Raw genomic sequence first — 20,016 nt, 5'->3', positions numbered from 1 at the left:
ATTTTCAAGAGGTTTATTCAATAAGTAGTGCTCTCCAATTTAAAAAAAATAAAATAAGTGACAATTGCACAAGCTCTCTCTCAATAGCGACTTTTGTCAAAGTAAAAATCCATCGAGCGGGAGAAAGTGAAGGTAGACTTGAATCCTTTAACAGTATTTTATTTTTATTAGTTTCTTTAACCAAACCAAGAGAATGTAAATAAGACCATACATATTTTAATACAGCGATGTAACCCCTGTACAAGTACAACAAAACAAAGAAAAAAAAATAAAATCATGACAATTACTCCCTCCCTCTCGGTCATTCATCCATCCATCCATCCGTCATCCACTCACTCATCTCCCCAAACTTGCTTCTGCAGCCTGGAAAACAGGAAGGTGGCCATTTTGTGTGTGAGGGAGCCTCCAATGGAGAAGGCGAAGGGGGGGGAAAAAAAAAAAAAAAAAAAAGATGAGACCAGAGCGTGCTCGGCTTTGTTTGCTTGCTTGCTTGCTTGTTTGGGACAGAAGGCAGACACGAGGAAAACAGCATTGATGCTTCTCATCAATATATATATATATATAAAAAAAAAAAAAAAAATCTGCCAACATATTTCATCCGCAATGCAGCGCCTCCTGCATATTTATGAATGTGTGTGTGTGTGTTTTCACGCAATTTTACGGCAACATTCTCCCTGTGCTGTTTTAACCTTTGGCTAAATATCCAGGAACATCCTGTCACGCGCATGAGAGAAAAAGCGATTTTCACATTGGGAAAGAAAAAGCAGACAATTTTGGAGGATGTGTCTTGTCGTGAAATGGAGCTCAAATGTCACGAAAAGTTCGATTGACAAGATTGTTTTCACCGTAAAATAAGATTCTTTCACTAACCGAACAGGCCAAGGTGATCCTCCTCTTTTAAAAAAAAAAAAAAAAAAAAAAAGCAGCACAGGTCGGTGTCAACTTCTGTTTTCCCCAAAACACGAACGCACGCACGCACGCAGGGATGCACAGCTGATAGAAGGCTGCCGGCTGTCTGGATTCTCCCAATTTTTATTTTTTTTACTTGCCCTCCTCCGGCTTGATGGCCTGCGGCTTGATGGGCCCGGTGCGGACGGGCTTGGCCGACGACAGCGAAGACGAGGAGATTTGGGGCGGCTTGTCGGCGTCCGGGTTGGGGGGCGGCAGCTGGGGCATCTGGGCCGGGGCGGCGTCCAGCAGCTGGGGCGGCGGCTTGAGCGCCTTGCTGAGCTGTTGCTGCTCAGAGAAGAACTTGTGGGTGGACTGCAGGACCTCGGCGCGCTGCTTGGCCTGAGGGACCAATCAGACAAAAGTTGGCAAGAGTCTCAAATGAGATAAGCTCAAAACTGCTGCACAAATGTGTTGGTTCTATTCCCCCCCCCCTTCAAACTTTAAATGACTGGCTTTTATCGCTACATTCAAAGCACGCGGCAAAATGCTCACCTTGAGGTCTTGCTCAGCCTTCAGAGCTGCCTGCGTGCCCCTTGGTGGCATGGGGGGTCCGCCAGGCCCCCGGGGAGGAGGATGTTGAAGGTGCTGGCCGTGTTGCGGGTGTTGAGGCCTGGGATGCGGCATGAGGCCGCCGCCCATGTTGGGGGTCATGGGCGGGCCCATGGGGGAGCGCTGCATGCCGGCGCCGCCGCCGAACGAGTTGGCGTGAGGGGCCCGCACCAGAGGGGACACCATGTTGGCTTGGGACAGAAGCTGCGGGGACGCACGTCAAGGACTCATTTTACAAATCAAGCGGCGTAATCGATTGTACAGCACAAACACAGACAAAGTCTTCGGATCGCACTAAAGATGACCGCGAACAACCGATGATTGTGGTGCAGAAACTGGCGCAATGAGCAACATGCTGCTTCATCATGTCTCCCATGAGGAATCCATTAGCCTCCAAAGCTAGCGTCACTTAGCTTAAGAAATTTGCTCGGCATAACTTTCATCTGTAAACCCAAGTCTCAAAGAAGCCATATTTGAGAAAAAACAGGAAGTCTGTCCTTTTCAGGGGTCCTTCAAAACCCCGAGTGACTTTACCCCATACAAATTTAAAACAAGAATCTGAGTCTGAATGAATTTTGATGACTTGTCACAGAGCACCACTCCACCACTCCAGGTGAGCTGGACCAAAAGTCATTGTGTGCAATATTGGAGCGCCCCCTACTGGCATAAATTTACAGCTGCAGTTACTGCATTGCCGATCGGGCCATCCATAAAAATATTTAGGTTTCCCATAACCCGACTGACCGTAAATATTCAACAGCAAATAAAATCGCCAAAGTCAGCATTTCTTTTTTCTTTAAACATGAAGGGGACGCAAGTCTGGACAAGGGAAGTAACCCGGGTGCTGTTTCAAATATTGACCAATCAGGAAGTGATTTTCTGGCCATCTGCCTCACGCTATCCGCTATCATGGCGGATGGCGTGCCGTTTGCGTTCTCGCTTAGTTTAAAAGGCGAATACATCGTCTCATTCCCAAGTTCAGTACCCAAAGAAGAAGCTCCACATGTTATCCAGGTTTGCACATCAGTGATTTTAAATCATTAATGGGAACTTGAAAATGTGAAGAAATAAATATTTGTATAATTTATAACTAAAACGTAAGCAACATTAACCCATTGAATATATTTATTGGTAGTATATGGACCAAAATATGGCCTAGGGGTGCTAAAACCTTGTTCTGTTCTCGAACCGAGTTGTCCCACCTGAGGGTTGAATTGGCCGGGGAAGTGCTGAGTCATCCTCATGCTGCCAGAGTTGGGCTGAAACTGCTTCTGGTACAACATGCTGTTCAACTTGGCCGACTGGCTGCTGGGGGAAGTGGAGCTTGCCCTGGATGGAGACATGACAGCCTTACTGCGTATCATACGGGCGTGCACAAAAGAGATTCCATCAGAGTACCGAGTCCTGATAATCTTCAAGCGAGAGGTGTTTTGGACAATGGAGTACATTTATCCCGTAATTCCTGGCCTACAGAGCGCACCTGGTCATAAGTCTCGGTACACATTTATGATGAGGCAATAAATGATTTTTATGGTTCCAGTCAAAATGGCCCTCTGAGGGAAACCCGAACTTCAATGTAGCCCGCGACAAAAAATGAGTTTGACACCCCTGGTTTAACGCTAGCGCGGGGCTAGCATTAAACTGTGTACTGAGGCTTATAACCAGGTGCGCTAACGCTAGCGCCGCACTAACGCCTGGTGACCCCATAAACCGCAGGGTTGAAAGCGCGTGAAAAAAGTCGCGGCTTGTAGACCAGAAATTATGGTAATTTGAAACTATGCAAAAATCGGTATTATGAAAGAAAGAAAATGTACATTTCATGACTTTGTTTTATGTTCTCTATGGATACTTTGCTGTGTGTTAAAGGAGCAGTTGTTTGAAGGTTAATAATAAAAATTGTAACATTTATGCTCATTTCCATTAGCCTGTTTATGGAGTTCCACATGTTGCTTGTAAGTTAAAGGACTTTTGTTCGATTAAAAGATGTATTTTTGTTGAATATTTAGGTATCTAAATTTGCAATGTTAAATTCACTTGATTTAATGGCAGTTGCACAGTAAATCTAGTGACAAACTGCTTGAAGCGGGCACACTGTGCCCCTTGTTTGGAGAACTGTCAGCTCGAGTCACTTCAGTGATGTTTTATCGTCTTGCATTTCCTGACAGTGTGAGCAGGTGATGAAAATGTTAAAGTCTGTTTTAACAGGTTTAAATTTACTTCATGTATTTGAAGTGTGTGGGAGGGGTACATTTCTCTCCCTAATTCATAGATTAGCACCCATTATGGTTGAGTCTGGAATTACCCCCCCCAAGGACTCCTCGGGGTTCGACCTCCTTTGCTGCCTCAATGGACTGCGGTATATCTAAAAAAAAATGCATTTTGAACAATTAAAGAGCGGAGATTTACCTGTAAGGGCTAGAGGTGGGCGTGGTGCTCCGGGCGCTGACTGGAGGAGTCACAGGCTTCACATCCATCCCGCCGCCAAACAGCTTGAGGTCCATGTCCATCTGCAGCATGTTGCAATTCAAAATCAAAGCCGAGCACAGTACACAACCGTACACATTGCGTCTTCGGTTTGCGATGGTCCTGACATAAAATATTTGAAGGTTCCAAAAAGCATGCCATTAAGTAGTTTGTACAGGCTAGTACGTACTGTTCATCATTTAATTGGTTACCTAGAAATATTTTCCACAATCCTATGTATAGAATGAGATCAAAAGTAGTAGTACTAGCAAATTCAAAAATACTGAATTATTGTCGTAATTGGTTTAATAACTTGCTCTGTATTTTGTACTAACTACATTTGCTCAAATGCCATACATAATCTATAACACAATCGTCGGTATATGTAGTTAAATAGTATATGAGAATGCAATATAAAGGTCCTGAATGAGCTGCACAATTTGAAATTGGAATGGTTTGAAGCAGCTGAAAAATGTGAAGTATCTGGTAAAAATTTGCAATCTTTGGTTGATTTTATCTTGAAAAATATGAAATACTGAAAGAAGTGAGAATTTAACAACACTGGAAAATAGTTCTGTAGATATCTTAAATGTGGAATATGAGAATCGGTTGAGAAATGTATTAGGATTTGGTCAATTTAATTCAATTAAAAAAAAGGGAATTGGGGAACGGTGGTAAAAGATTTTCATTAGGTCATGCATGAGTCAACAATTTTGGAGTTGGTAGAGTTTCAAATGAGAAAAATAGATGTTTTTTTTTAATGAAGGTAAAAAAATGAAATTGTAGGGAAAAGTGGGAATTGTAGATTAGAATTAGATGTCCTTGCATGAGTAGAATATTTTGGAGGTGGGATAGTTCTAATCAGATGAAAAATGTGAATTTTTTTTTTTTTTTTTTTAAATAAATCATCTTGAGCATTCATACTTTTAAAACTTCACTAATGTGTTGAGCAAGTCCGTGACAGACTTCTTCTACAGAAATCAGTTATGTAGCAAGGACACCCTGACAGTACCTTGCTGGTGGGAGGCTGCATCATGCTGTGACTGTGACTGGGCCCCATGAGGCCTCGGTACGGCTGGGAGATGGGCGGCTGCCTGCCGATGTTGGGGGGCTGCGCCTGTGGAGGGGTGGGTGGCATCGCCAAGAGGGGCTGACCGCCACCTGAACCAAAGTTGGCCAGGGAGAGCTGGGAACCTGGCAGTGGGACAGTCACCTGGAAGTAGATGCTCTGTTTTTTACTGATTTAATATAACAGGAAAACTTTTCCTATGATGCAAGGAGAAAAGTATTAGGAAACAGGATGTGGGAAATGAGCAAGGCAGAGCTACTGAAGAGTGGTATGGTGAGACTTTTTTTTTTTTTTTTTTAAAGTGTCTAAACATCTGTGAGAAACAGAGTTGATATGTTAGTATAACCTGTGTCATTAGTAGGTCCAGCAGAAGCAACTAAAGCCTATAGAATGTCAAGCAGGGGACCCAATCAAGGGTTTCTGAATAGTTCATTTACCTGCTGCATTCCAGAGCTGGGGGATTGGGTGTTGCTGTAGTAACTGCTCTGGCCATGCTGCTGCACCTGCCCCGAGTATATGTTGGAATGCTGATTCATCCCCTGTCGAGCCTCAACAAACACGACGCCTTACATGAATGTGTTCATACTTTTCAAAATTGAACAGACTCATCTGAGTGGGCCATTACCTGCAGCAGGTGGGTGTCGATAAGTTGGGATCCCCCCATGCCCGACGGCTGGTTGAGTTGTGGCTCAAACAGGATGGGGATATGTTGGGTGGAGGAAGGCTGCTGGTAGGCCAGGCTGGACTGAGGCTTGCCCATATCAGGCGCCTGCACGCCGGGGTAGCTGTGCATGGAGGGCCCTGACAGCATCATGGAGGGCTGCGACAGGCTGCTCTGCATGAACGCCTGCTGAGACCTGAATTGAAAGCAATTGCGTGAGAGTTCACGCCATAAATCATCTCCCGCCAGAGGTGGGAGTGAGGCACATATGTGAAAGTAAAGTTTTAACCATCGGAGGTCAAGCAAGTACCAAGTCATCATAGTAAACAGGGATATTGTAAATTAAGACAGTCAAGTTATGTAGTTAAACTTTTAATCAATTCAAGTCTCATGAAAAAAAAAAAAAAAAAAAAAAAAAGTCAAGTCTGTCTAAAGTATTAACTACCCAAGTCCTGAAATTGCCAAACTAAGTGTGATTCAAGGAAAGTCATCAGAGTCATGTCTGCTACCGCTGCCTCCCGTGGTGTTCCGTAATAATGAGCAGTACCTGTACTGCAGCGAGGAGCTGAATAGGTCTTGAGGCTGCGAGACTGGAGGACCTGCGCCGAGTCCGAGTTGGGCCTGGTGTGTGTGTTGGTGCTGGGGCTGCCCTTGCAGCGGGGCGTAGATGGGGATGGGTATCTGCTGCACTGCTGTTGGCTAACCAGTCAGAAAAGGCTTTAATGGGAGGACTTAAGTTTATGAATGCAGTGACATAATACAATTCAAATTTATAAATAATACATGCAGAGATGTCAACTGCTACCATTAGTAATAGGATACCAGGTAAAACGATGACCTATATTATTATGCTTCAAGACCAACAGTGTGTGCTTTACTAAAAATAAATGCTAAGGTGGCAAAAATGCCTTCAGTGAAACCAAGAAAAGCACCCAAATTCCAATAATTCTTCTTATACTCACTGCTCATCGCTTTCAAAAAAGCTTAAGGAAATCCCCCCCCACCAACCTTTTTGTTAAAAGTCACCCCGTTCACTTTTAAAGAAATTGACTCTGCTCTGCTCCACCACTTTCATCCAGCAGCGCCCGGACAACATCCGGAACACACGCGATCACAACAACAGCTAACACTATGAATGCAAAAAATGCCACAGACGAAGTAAAAAGTACCATGGAAATGGCGGCATTTATCTCACAAAATGATTATTCGAAAACAAGTGTTGCGTAAACAAATTAAAGGGCACTTTAACAATACTGTATATTGTTAAATGTAAAAAAAAAAAAAAACAACTAAATGATTTGATGGACACTACTTTGTGTATGCGTTTCATTATGTGCGGCACACTTTACCTCAGAGGCAAAGTAGGAATGGCAATTGTCAAAACTTAACCCCAAATGGCATAGAGAAGTTCACAAGTGCACCGTCATGTGTGGAGAAATGAAATGTTCCCACCATATTGACAGTAGTAAAAAAAAAAAAAAAAAAAAAATAAATATATATATATATATATATAATATATATATATATATATATATATATATTAGCACCTTAGTTTGCACTTTATAAGTATAATATGTACCATAATTTCCAGCCTATAAGCCTCAACCCCCCCCCCCCCACTCTTTCAACCCTGTGGCTTATGCGGAAGCTAATTTGTGCATTTTTTCTAACGGCCGCACGGGGGCACTCGAGCGGAACAGGTAAGGGTGACACCAGTGGAATATATGTGCCAATGAAGTGACTTTTTTTTTTTTTGTTTTTTTAAACCGGCCTTGTTACTGCTGCACTAGCATTAGCACTGCTTGTTAGCGTGTTGCTGCGGCGTCTCATTGATTTTTAGTGGTACGTTTTTTTTTTTTAACCAGCCCTGTTAGCGCCGCGCTAGCATGTTCCTGTTATAGCTAATTAGGCATGTTTTTTTTTTTTTTTTTTTTTTAACTGGGTCTGTTAGTCCTGTGGCTCCGTGTATCTTTCCTTTATAACCGGTATATTTTTTTTTTTTTTTTAAATTAACCAGTTCTGTTCATACTACTATGTTGTTGCTATGTTAAGCTAAGCTAAGGTATTAAAACTTTGAAAACTCTGTGTACCGTCTTACTTTGTAAATATGTCGCGTTTCAATGCGGGCAGTTACGGCTTTTACACAGATGTGGCTTATGTATGTACCAAGTGGTATTTCCTTTACAAATGTACTGGGTGAAGTTTATAAACTGGCGCACTCTGTCGGCCAGAAATTACAGTATTTATTAGATTTTTCATGGTTTTCCAATTATTATTTTTTCATTTATTCTATTTAAAATGTAGAATATCCTTATATTAAAGTTAAGCGGTGGCTACACTGCTCTTTAAGTATATATTTTGTTACTAGCTTTATTTAATTTTTGAGTTTTTTTTTCAGGGGTGGAATTTCCCAATGACTTCTGAATTATGTCACTGCAACCAAAGGGGAGGGAAAAAAAAAAAAAAAAAACACTTAGCCAAACTTCAAAACAGTGCATGTATCATTTCTAAAAATATGGGAAAATAGCTTTAGTGAGCTTTCCAAAGAAAAAGACTCCTTACCAAAATTTGAAGGATTTTTCCTTCTCTCCTAAGCCCACACCTCAACAAAGCTTAGCAAAAATGTTTTGTCCCTTTTTGATTGAGTCACCCTGCTCAAACTACTACGAAAAAGTAGTCTCCTTGCCAGAAGTAGGTTACTGTAATTGATAGTTATGAAATCGAACTCCATCTCTTTAAGTCAATAGAATCAGGTCTCAGTTTACGATGTCAATTACAATAAAGAGAACTAATTTGTAACAGAGACCCCCTACCCCAACCCCCAAACTTTATAAGCACGTTGGACACTCCAAAAAATATATACAGTAATAATAATAATGAAAAAATTATGATGTAATTCATAAAAGGCAATTATGCTTACCTGTGAGAGGCCAGGCTGGAAGCCTTGTTGCTGCGCCAAAGACGGAGGGGCCAAGCGAGGGTGTGGGGTGCTGAAAAGATGACTAGTGTCCATGTAGAAGGCTGGAATCTGAGCTGCAGAACCTGGATAAAAGGGTAGTAGTTAAACTTTCACCAGTGCAAGTGTTAAATAAAATAAAATAAATAACGGGTGGGGTCGAGTGGATTCTTTTCCATAGTACAATAACACGTTTGTCTCACCTGCTGCAGACTGAGACACATAAACCTGCGGGGTCTGCTGCTGGGGTAGCAGGGGGGGCATGCAGCCCAGTTGAGAAAAGCTGCTTCCACCACTGCTGCCACTGGAGGTCAGGCTCCCACCCTGCAGCTGCTGGGGCTTCACCTTGCAGATGTTGGGAGGGTCCGAGGCCGTGGTGGTCTTGGTGCCAAGGGACGACGTCGTGTAGGTACCCGATCCTGCATGATGAACTGTAAGTAAATCATTTGACTTTTCTCTGAGGTGGGAGAGGGGGATCATAAATTACCAAAATGCTAAAAAAGAAGAATAGAAGACCCTTCCAAAAGATTTCATAATTGCCTATATAAGAAAAACTATGGATCCTCTGACAACTTTGTGCGAACAAACTAGCTCATGGTCCATCAGCAAATATTTTTGCTTCCTTGACCGTTGGAATTGGAATGTGTGAAAATTAAAGTACTCAAAGTTTTGACAGACATTTACTGTTAATGTGACAGCAATGTAGTTCAATCATCCACTGTCAGCTTGGTTGCATCTGAAAAGCAGCACCACTGTTGCACTTTAATGACTAGAGCCCAATAAAGAAGTATCCACTTGTGCCCCCGCGAGACATTTTTGATACATGGTCGATTTTGGTGTTGGTTACCGGAAAGCGAGGTGCTGGGGGTAACTGAGGCCACTGGGATCTGCGGCATGGACGCCGACGAGAACGAGTAAGAGGACGCGCAGGATGTGATAGGCGAGGAAGAGGAGGTGACTGGGGAGTTCTTCTCCAGACTCGGCGAGTTCTCCCATGCTTTGCGAGCAGACTCCATCTGATGGCCAAAAAAAAAAAAAAGAACAAAATAGCTGTTGTCATTTTAAAGATCACACAAATTTCCAGATCATGGACAACGTTTGATAGGAAATCTGTATTATGTGTAGAAGTGGTAACTCAAATCACTGCGGCCATAAAGGCATGCCCAAAATTACGGTTGTGGTACCTTGGTTTTAAAGAGGCCATGACAAGTATTTGGGATGCAGTCTCTTATTCTGCCTCAGTAAACGTGAAATATGAATTAAAATAATCCACTACTCCCACTTGTCATTTTCATGGCTAGTTTTGAAGCCAATGAAAAACTGGGCAAGCTTTCAAGGGCCACATAAAATGACGTAGACCCTGGACCTGTGATATGTATACCTTTAGTGTTAGGTCCACGGTAGCGGGAGAGACTGTACTGAGAGGGGAGCTCTGCTGCAGGGTCTCCCGTCGAGGAAGAGGCAATGAGTGTGGTAGCGCCACCTGAGAATAACAAGGAAAAGAAAGATTTTCATTCATCATTTTAGATGATTACAAGTACATCAGAGGTGTTCTGAGCAATTTAAATGTATAGCAGGAGTGACCAAACTTTTGCATTCAAAAGGGGTAAGTGTGCCAGGTCAGATGATATGGTTAATAAAAAATGAATACAAAATTTTCATTTTTTTATGTATAATCTAATTAGCATATGGAATAGTATACATCGGGCATGTCAAACTCATCTTTATAGTGGACAACATTACGGTTCCCCTGGGTGGGGGTTAATGGAGTCAATCTGTGAACCCATTAAAAAAAAAAAAAAAACATGTAACAAAATGTCTAAATATTAAGTTTAGTTACTTAGCAATTTTGGTAATTTAGGAAAAAACAAAAATGATGCCGATGATGTGCTTTTTGTGGACCAAAAATTTATGTAAAGGGACCACATCTCGAGTTATGTACGGCACCTGTATATAGACATGTAAAATTTTTGGTTTTACTATTATTAAAATTGAATCAATTAACCAGTTAGATGAATAATAAATACATGAACATGTATTTGATAAAAATATGTTTGTCCATCACTGCATTAGATGGATGCATGCATACTCACATTGGCAACCAGACTCTCCTCCATTTTATTGTTTCCGCTTGGAACGCTGTCAGCAAGCGACGAAGAGGGCGTGGTGTAGTCCGTAACAGACTCCTGTGAAGGAAAAATGTCAAACGTTTTGGCTAAACCCCACCAACGCGCAACCCAAGTGATTGTGGAAATTTTACCTTGGAGTTGCTAGTGTATTCGGCCGAGGGCACGGTGATCATGCCCTCGATGTCTCCGCCCAGCTCAGTGACCGCAGCGTCGCTGGTGGGGGGACTGGATGCAGCGGCTCTGTTGACGGTGCTGCCACCCGGCACTCCTGGCTCTCTTCCCTCGCCCTCACCTCCACGGGCGTCTTTTGCCTTACGGTTCTTCAAAGACCGCTCCTTGCCAATTGGACCGGGCTTGTACTCCTTTGTTTCCACAGGCTCCATGTCGGGGAGCTAAGGTAAAGGATCAATTACAGTGCGTTAAAATGGATATATAGTCAAAAATGTTTCCCCATGACAAGATAATCGTTAATACAGTGCAGGGAATACTTTGATTAATCTGAGGTAGTTTACATGCTTGAGTTTAATATAAATCCTCCTGTTTTGGTTAGCAACAGTTAAAATGGCCTCAACCAATAATCTATCGCTATTGTTATGCTAATAAACAGGCATACTTTTGACATATCTACATTTAGAACTCATTCTTCAAATGTGGCTACAATGTATTAGCTTGTTTACATTTCACTGGTTTAATGTCTTCACTTTCAATTTTCAAGTGTACCATTTATGGTTATCAACCGATGTTTCATGCAAGGTAGATATTGAGTCTATCATAATTAATTAGATCGCAATATATACTACAAACATTACTGCAGCGTAATTATACTTACATTTTATATTCGCCATATACCAAAATCTTAACCTTTTGCTTTTCTCTCAGGATTAGATTTGAATTTCTTTTAATCCCGTCGTGATAGTTACAATATTGCCTTATCGTTGTTTATGCTTTTCCAAGTTGTGTGTTAGTCCGCAATTGAAACACACATGGAAATGTTAACCATTTATTAAGCATAACATCAGTAGCAAATTTTCAGCCTGCAGTTGAATACCACTAGCAATGTATATTTGATTGACAATTGAAGGGCTCTTTTTCAGCAAACCACAAAAGTAGCAGGGTTAACATGCAGAATTTGTCATTTCAATTTAAATCATTGCAACCGAAGACCTCTGGTGACGTGATCTACTCCGGTCAGCTATATACATAATGTGCTACATTTAAATCATAACAACAGCAAGACGTGCACATCGTCGTGAAAATCGTGTCATTTATCACAAAGGTGGTCCGTCGTATAGTCAGCACTGTACTTGAGATTGATTTTATACATTTAAAAAAAATATGGAAGCATCAAGTAGTTAAAAATGAAATCTCAGTTGTAAACATACTGTCATGATCTGTCATATTTAGACCGTGTGGCTTGTGAGAATAAGTAGCTCAGATAATGGATGGATAGACTAGAGTAGGGGCCTCAAACCGGCAACCTAGGGGCCATTTACAGCCCACAAGACAATATTTTGTACCCCCCACCTTAACATGAAAGTTTGTTTGTCCGGCCCTTGAGTTTAATTTATGAATGGCACTTTTACAGTGTTTTGTGCAGAGCTGACGAACCTATGGATCAAGGTGGGGTATGTGGCTCTCGGAGGCATGGCATCGACTGGGCTAATGGTAACTATTTCAGAGAATACGCCAAGCAGTGTTTTGTTTGATGAACATTAAGCATGCCAGTTGCTTTACCTTCTGTGTTTTGATGGGTCCAGCACGAGGTTGCTTCTGCCTCTGTTCTTTAGGTGCGGGAAGCTTGTTGTCTGTGGTGGGCTCGAGGACCGCAGGAACGCCGTCGCTGTCCGTGCTGCCGGCTGACGATGGTGCACCGAACTGAATACTGTCGATGGCCAGCTCCACGCTGTTCTCTGCTGCAGGTTTCCCACCCTGACAGAGAACAAAAAGGTATGAAACTGCAAAACAGCAACATGGGATTTTTTGTGGGTTGACAGGTTTGCACGAATTTCAGAAAAAAATAACTATTCAAAAACAAAACTAACGAACAACTTGAACATAATTTTCAAATGAAAACATGCAAGACCGATCCAGTCAAAGTTTAGTCTTTCATAGGTTTTAGCCAAACATGTCCCCAGCGACATCAGCCTGACTTGAGAGAGGTCATGTGACTAGAGTTCCCCACGTATCGTAACTTATGAGTGTAGAGGAGGGAAAGTGGATTGAATGGTACGCCAAACAAACCTCAGAGGAGACTGTGCCGGTAAAGGATGTCAGAGGTTTGTTCCAGGCACTCACAGAGGGAGGCTGAGGAGGGCTGATGGGACCCACTGCCAAGAAATTGAGAGTTATTTCCATCCAGCCTTAAGTTAACAAAGCAGCAGAAATCTTGATAACGCACGCTTCTTGACATCGGGGAGGACGGCTGGACCCGCAACTTTCTTCTCCCACAGCTCGGTACCTAGATTGCCATGTGACTGCGCGGTGGCTGTGACAGGGGCTACGCTCTTTGAGGTAAAATCCACAGTGGCAGCTGGGACGGAGGGCACTGTTCCTTCCAGGGGCTGAGGGGGTGCAGCAGGCTGGGCGGGAGGGAGGTGTGGATGTTGGGGGGCAGAGGTGGCAGGTTGTGGCTGGACTTGGGGGGTGGAGGCTGGTGCTGGAGGCTGAGATTGTGAGGAGCCCTGGTGTTGCTGCTGAGATGACTGCTTTTTAGCAAATCTTGGAGGTAATTTTCCTCCACCACCTCTGCTCTTCTCACTGGAGCCTTTTTTACCCCAATTCTGAAAACACATCAGTATTCTTAACTACTTAAAAAAAAAAAAAAACTGATTTGACAAGATTGATCAGTAGTGGCAAACAATTATTCCAACGTAAAACAAAACCTGACCAATTAAAAAATTGAGTTTAGAACCCTCAAAAATGGGATTAATTTTGTAATTATGAACACAGTGGGACTTACATAGATGCCAATACCCATCAACTCTCAACATTTTAATTGTCAATAAAGAGCAATGTTTGAACCAGAATAGCATGGCTTAGCGATCTTAATGATACCACGTCCTCTTTTTGTGATCACGACACTTGTCCCAATTGTTGCTTATTTGCCAGCATGGAGCCAATGATGGATGAGTACTAGAGGAGCGCTGTGTTAGCTAAAATAGCAGCAACAAAGGAGCTGGAATTCATAAAAAAAAAACAAACAAAAAAAAAAAACAGGAAAACACCAACATCGTCAATAAACCTTATCAATACAAGCTGGTAGTCAGTCCTCAGTCACGCTACTTGGAGGTAAAGCACAAGATAGCCACTCGCTTGCCGGCAAATCTACTGAACGTAGTTCTATTCTCTCCTGATTGTGGACTGTGTCAGACTTCAGTGTAAAGTTGTAACAGATTATATATTGGAAAAAAAATTACGACTGAACCAGAAAAGTTGGCATTTCTGGAATTGGAACCTACCTGTCCTACCACCTGAGTAGTTTGCTCTTCCTTCTTCCGCTTCTCCTCATCCTGGAGCCGTTTCTGTTGTTTTCGTGAGACCACCTCAGTGAAACCGTCATCGTTGGTGCTGGACTGCGGGTCATCTGTAGTGGTGACCTCAGGGTGGTCATCAATGATGACCACACCTATAAACAATTTGGATTCAGTCATTTCAAAACGGGAAAACAAAGTATGGGGGGGGAGATACTCACTGGCATAATTGTTTAGGTCAAACTGGGAGAGAGCGTTTTCTTTGGGCTTCTTGACAGCCAGCTTGGCCTCATCTTTGCGGCGAGCAGCCTGATCTTTGGCGGACCTCGACGATCCAGAGGGTAATGCGGTTGAGTCAGAGTTTTGCTGAGCACCAGGGCTGAATTGAAAAAAAAGAAATTAGGACTTGGTCTCTAGAATAAGGGGCACGAAAAGGCAAGAGTCTTCTCCAACAGCACAACAGTCCAGAACACCCAGTGCCAGAATTGAAACAGATATTCTTCAGTGACAAAACGTTTTTTTTTTTGTTCTGCTTGAGATATTTTCTTTTTTGTGTACATTTACGAATTAGGGCTGTATGGTTATGGCCAAACAATCAATTATTGTAATCATGATTACTAATCACAATTAATCCTCATGTTGAGACAAATATTGTTCTACTTTTCAACAGTTTGCAGTGCAACATCGATTGGAATAAATGAATGCACTGCAAATGAAATGTCAGTGACTGGTAAGTCTCAGTTATTCTGCTTGACCATTGGTCAGGCAAGCACACAGACGGCAAAGAACTCGACAGTTGTGATTTCGCTCTCCATTTGCTTGTGTTCTCCCCCATTGACATCAGGCCAGCCGAAAAGAAGAAGTTGAGGCGGTTGCCACAACGATGCTAATAGTGTCTTACCGGAACATGCTGCCTCTCCACCAATGTGCTAGGGCAATGTGTGTGTGGTTTTTTTTTTAATATATATATATATATATATATATATATACACAAAATTGTGATTGATTGAAATTTGATTAACTGTGTAGCTCTAATATAAATGTTTGGTTTTGTGATGACTGTCATTGGTGTTATTTATTGGCTGACAAGCCATTGTTTGTCAAAATGTTCTTTCGATAAAAATGTTTCTAGAGAAGATAAGGATGAAATATAGAAATGTATACACCATGTGACAAAGGAAATATTAAAACAGTCAACTTGAGAAACTGCACAAACCGGAAAAAAAAAATCTATAATATTAATTTGACACAAAGATGCCATCTTGCAAATGTAAAATAAGAAAAAAAAGTCCCATCTGCCTATGACATAACCAGTGGGGGATGAGAGGTGACTTATTTCGTTATAAATGTAAATTTTGTCAAAAGACTGTTAGTTAAATTCTTTACATCATATCCAACACGGTTCCTGTAATTTTTGAACGTATTTAGTATTGTCTAATTCAACAAAAAGAAAACTGAGCAGTTACATATTTTGAAGAAAAAGTGTTTGTGAGAGCCAGTGGGTAGGGCTTGGCATGCAAACGGTCTGAATCCTGCCAATTTGATCCAGGGTGTGTGTGTGGTGTTGGAGAGAAAAAAAAAAATATTTCAAACTCACCCCTTGCGGCCACCTTTGGCGCCTCCTCTTCGGTCCCCCTTGGGCCCACAGTAGCTGCGACCCGGTTTAGCTCCACTGTTGCCTCTTCGGTTTTGTCTCTCAATTGGCCTCTGACTGGAGAAACTCCTCTTGCTGACGGCAACTCCATCTCGTTTGGGCGAGACTACTCCCTCAGGGGGGGTTTTACTAGGAGTCAGAGAGCGCTGAGGCGGTGCTGGCGCCGGGGTGGCAACTGGGTTGCTGGCGGCCTCCTGTGCTCCCCGCCTTTCCTCTCGTTCTCTCCTCTCATTGAAGTCACTGCTCTCAGAGGCCGTCTCCCATTCCTCGTTGGCTTGGTCCGAGGAGTTCTGGTTCGACAAGTCAGGAGACTTGGTCCCGACAGCAGAAACAGCAGTGGGGTCACTCGTCTCTGAGAAGGCTCCGTCGTGGGGAGCAGGGTGGTTGTGTGCAGGCGTGTTCGCTGGTGCTTCAGCAGGAACAGTCACTGGGGTTCCTGGTGCTCTTGATAAGGTTGGTGAGACAGATACAGGTGCAGATATGGCAGCAGGGGCAGAAGCAGAGGTAGGCACAGGGGGTAGAGAGACAGGGGGACTTGGGCCTGGATCTCCACTTGGCAGGACTGCAGCCTCTCGCTCCTTTAGCCGCCGGAAGCGTGGGGGCTTATCTTGCCTGGGAGGTCTTGCCGGTCTGGATCGGCGGGGTCTCTCTCTGCTACTCTGAGGGCACCCGTCCAGAAATTTCTTGCAGTCAGACCTTGGTGGCCGTCGATCGGACGGATGATCATATCTTGATGTGGATTCCATGTCCTCAGGTCTGAATGTCTCCATTGGCTTGGAAGGCCACTGAGAGGACGGCTCTCTGGCTGCCGGCCTTCTCAGAGGGACTGAGCGAGGACCTCCACGTTCTCGAGCGCCACCTCGTCTGCTATACAACCCTCCTCTTCCTCGCCTAGAAGGCTCTCCTTTAGGAAGAAAACCTGGTTTGGGCCTGCCTTCATCATCAAATCTAGATCCCACCTTATCCACCATGTGAGGAGGTCCAAAGCCTGGCCTGTGGAGGCTAGAACGTGCTTCGCTAGGGAGCTCACGCCGAAGCGGCCGGCTCGGCTTAGAGCTTGGTTCCCGATCGGATGGTCCAGTATCGCTGGCAGACTCCCTTCCCCCCTCACTTTCCGAATCAGTGTCTGAGCCACGTCTGCGTCTACGCTTTGGTATAACTTCAAAGTCAGAGCTCTCGCTGCGTGTCTCACTTTCCTCTCTGTTACGGAAGGCTGCCGCTCCAGAAGGTAAATCTGATCTGGATCGAGGTTCTCTGTGAGGGTAGTCTCTGCTGCGACCACGACCGCCTCTCCCTCGGCCGCTGTATGTGCCACGGAAGCTTCGTCCTCTGGAGTAGTACTCACCTCGACCACGACCTTTGAAGTTGGCATCGACCGGCCACTCTCGATCTCTGTCCATCTCTTTATCCCGCTCTCGATCCCTTTCCCTCTCCTCTCGTCGGTAGTTACGAAGAGCAATATTTGACTCCTTTCTGGCGGGTAGTTTCGGTTCTACGTGCTTGTCATTGGTGGGAAGTTTGTCAGCCTTATCCTCCTGAGAGGAAGATGTGGGAACCCCAGAGGATGTTAGCGACTCTCTGGCTTTAGGAAGGCTAATATGAGTTTCCTCAACATCAGCTACTTCTCTCTTTCCTTCACCCTGTGCTCTGGAGACTTCAGATGCAGCAGCAGGGGCGGCAGACGCAGCAGGAGGTACCAAGGGAGCTTTGGAAGACTGGTCCTTTTTGGTCCTATCACCCCTTTCTCCTCTCTCGTGACGTTTCTCTCGCTCTTCTCTTTGCTCTCGCTCCTCTTTCATATCTCTTAGAACAGGCTTCTTTATTGGTCCGGACCTGCGGAGGGGTCTTTCTCCACCTAATCCTTCTCTGCGGCCGGGCCTTCCACCCCAACGTAACTCAACCTTCTGCTTGCTGAGAATGGGTAGAGGCAGCTTCTCTGGTTTGTGTAGTCCATCAGATGGTGGTGTGGCCCTACTGTTGGTTATTCCAGCCGGTGTGAAGAGTTCGTTCTGCGACTTATCGTCAGCCCGGTCCACTGTGTCCTGCAGCTCTAATGCTTTGCTTCCCAATGGCAGCCCATCAAACCTGGGCTCATCGAGCTTTAGCGAGTGACGGGAGCCCTGGGAAACACTTCTCTGGAGCATAGCTTTTCCTAGTGCTTCCACTTCTTCCCCACTCGGGAGGCCCGACTCATCACGGTCAAAACCAGAGGTGACAGGAACACGATCCATAGGTCCAGGCATATCATCTGGGCTCTGTGAAAAGACTGATATTGGCTCAGGGGGGTCCCTAAAAAAGTTACTCTTGCGGGAGTCCAGAGCACTGTGCTCTTGGGGATACATTGGCGGTAGACCCCTTTCCAGATCCAAACCAGAGTCAATTCTATTCACAGAAACACACTGTTAGAGATATGAACACATCAATTCAGTAAATCAGTACTTTTCTTTTGTTGCCTTGGTTCCTTGGTGTCATCCCGTCCTTTAGGAGGAGTTACAGATGGCAGTGGTTCCGACGGGGGATACGGGTCAGACCCCCATACCATTCTTGAGTCCGACGGCAAGCCATGGTCGCGGATGGATCTGGTTAGGTGGTCAAAGGAGTCTGAGCTGGAGCTGGAGTTGTCCCCTGGCTCTCTGCGTGCCATCTGCTTCGGGGGAATCCTCCCTAGAGAACGAGAAGGGAAAAGCCGATTTGCTGACAGCTTGCTTCATGAGACATGAAAATAGATTGATTTCTGGCTGTTTTGAGTCTTTAGCATGCCTGTCCACCCATGAGGTGTGAAATAAATTTGGTGGAGGGAGATATGAGTCAAATAGCTTTGGCTCAGCCCCTATGCCATTTATTTGCAATTAGGGGGTAACTATCTCAAGCTTGGAAGGGGGAGGGGTCTCCATAGTTTCCAATCTCAAAAACTCTCTAAATTGGTTGATAGCAGTTTTTACAAAAAAATTGTCTCAAGAAGGGCTAAAAAGTCACTATTAGTGATAGTCACCAAGTTGGCAACACTGAGTCAGCTGGCTTTTATTAAGACAATTGGTAACTGTCCAATGGGGGTATGGGTCAGACCACCATACCATGAATGTTGGTTGGCATGTCGATGGGAGGACGTGCTGACATCATGCGAGGGTCCATGTAGGACTGCATCATGATCCAACGGGGGTCAAACCCCATAGAGGCAAGGTGCTGGTGATGCGGTCCGATGGATTGATACATTGATCGGTGTTGTTGCTGCTGTTGGGTGGAAGGAACCCCACCACTACCTGATGGAGACACCGAACCCCCACTTTGTTGTTGTTGCTGCTGCCACTGCTGCTGCTTCATTTGCTCCTATAAGACCCAAAACAGGAAAAACAGTTATTGACTGTCTTCCATAAAGACACGGTAGTTCAAGAAGACAATGATTTTTTTTTCACCTGTTGTCTGAGGAAACGAGGTGGCAGGGATTTCTGAAATTGTTTGGAGTAACCGGAGGTGAGGGAAGGACGCATAGCAGCAGCGGCCTCTCCCTCCAGCTGTGTGGGTGCAACGGCTGTATCTTCACTGCTGGGGGGGTCTGTGTGAGGCAGTGACAGGTGTGTTTCATCCACTGTAAAAAGATGTAAAATATATATATTTTTTTTTTACTGCAAGCAGCAGTAACCAGGCCATTTTACATACAATCCTTAAAATAGTCATAAAGCACTGCTGCAATACTTTTGCCACATTATATGGACAATGCAAAAATCGAGAAATGTATTCAAATTTACAATAACATTTGATGGCAGAAGGCATAACCAGCTGAATCATTATTCATATACATTATTCCTTTGACATTTTCGTTCAGTGGTATCACATGAGTTATGTAAACTACAAGCTCTGGCTAATTAAAGACAGCGAAACACCGATGAAAGTGATTTCCAACAGTTTTGCTGGAATTTACCCGGTGTCAGATTTAACTTAACTGGTCCCAAAATGATCATTATTAGCGCGCGTGTTCAATTCCTGGGAGTATATCGGTTTGGCACACCACTAAAGAAGACGAGATTTCACACTGAGCAAGTACACAAAGTAAATTGAGACTGGGTCATGATTACAGAATAACCTTTATGTGCCATTTTTGTTTGGTTGTGTGGAT

The 20,016-nt window shown here is 44.0% G+C and overlaps 1 protein-coding gene across 4 annotated transcripts in view; it reads right to left on the bottom strand.

The window, feature by feature from the left end:
• Window positions 1-143: 143 nt before the first annotated feature.
• Window positions 144-20,016, bottom strand: part of prrc2c (proline-rich coiled-coil 2C) — a 31,122-nt gene continuing 11,249 nt past the window's right edge. The window contains exons 13-35 of one of the 4 annotated variants that reach the window (XM_061825925.1): window positions 19,316-19,488; window positions 18,977-19,229; window positions 18,356-18,566; window positions 15,846-18,284; window positions 14,470-14,627; window positions 14,237-14,403; window positions 13,177-13,558; window positions 13,020-13,105; window positions 12,513-12,707; window positions 10,910-11,170; window positions 10,743-10,835; window positions 10,031-10,132; window positions 9,497-9,665; window positions 8,853-9,068; window positions 8,614-8,735; window positions 6,241-6,392; window positions 5,658-5,889; window positions 5,470-5,580; window positions 4,976-5,176; window positions 3,907-4,007; window positions 2,703-2,829; window positions 1,444-1,704; window positions 144-1,290 (exon numbers count right to left, since the gene is read on the bottom strand). In XM_061825925.1, coding sequence (XP_061681909.1) covers window positions 1,042-1,290; window positions 1,444-1,704; window positions 2,703-2,829; window positions 3,907-4,007; window positions 4,976-5,176; window positions 5,470-5,580; window positions 5,658-5,889; window positions 6,241-6,392; window positions 8,614-8,735; window positions 8,853-9,068; window positions 9,497-9,665; window positions 10,031-10,132; window positions 10,743-10,835; window positions 10,910-11,170; window positions 12,513-12,707; window positions 13,020-13,105; window positions 13,177-13,558; window positions 14,237-14,403; window positions 14,470-14,627; window positions 15,846-18,284; window positions 18,356-18,566; window positions 18,977-19,229; window positions 19,316-19,488 — 6,461 coding nt within the window. In that variant the 3' untranslated portion in view covers window positions 144-1,041. Of the gene's footprint in view, window positions 1,291-1,443; window positions 1,705-2,702; window positions 2,830-3,906; window positions 4,008-4,975; window positions 5,177-5,469; window positions 5,581-5,657; window positions 5,890-6,240; window positions 6,393-8,613; window positions 8,736-8,852; window positions 9,081-9,496; window positions 9,666-10,030; window positions 10,133-10,742; window positions 10,836-10,909; window positions 11,171-12,512; window positions 12,708-13,019; window positions 13,106-13,176; window positions 13,559-14,236; window positions 14,404-14,469; window positions 14,628-15,845; window positions 18,285-18,355; window positions 18,567-18,976; window positions 19,230-19,315; window positions 19,489-20,016 lie in introns of all 4 variants that reach the window. The other 3 variants (XM_061825922.1, XM_061825923.1, XM_061825924.1) reach the window with 3 other exon arrangements.

Source organism: Syngnathoides biaculeatus, chromosome 7 (genome assembly GCF_019802595.1).
Source record: "Syngnathoides biaculeatus isolate LvHL_M chromosome 7, ASM1980259v1, whole genome shotgun sequence".
NCBI lineage: Eukaryota > Metazoa > Chordata > Actinopteri > Syngnathiformes > Syngnathidae > Syngnathoides > Syngnathoides biaculeatus.
Note: the sequence above shows the minus strand (reverse complement) of the source record. Positions and strands in the feature narration are given on the sequence as shown.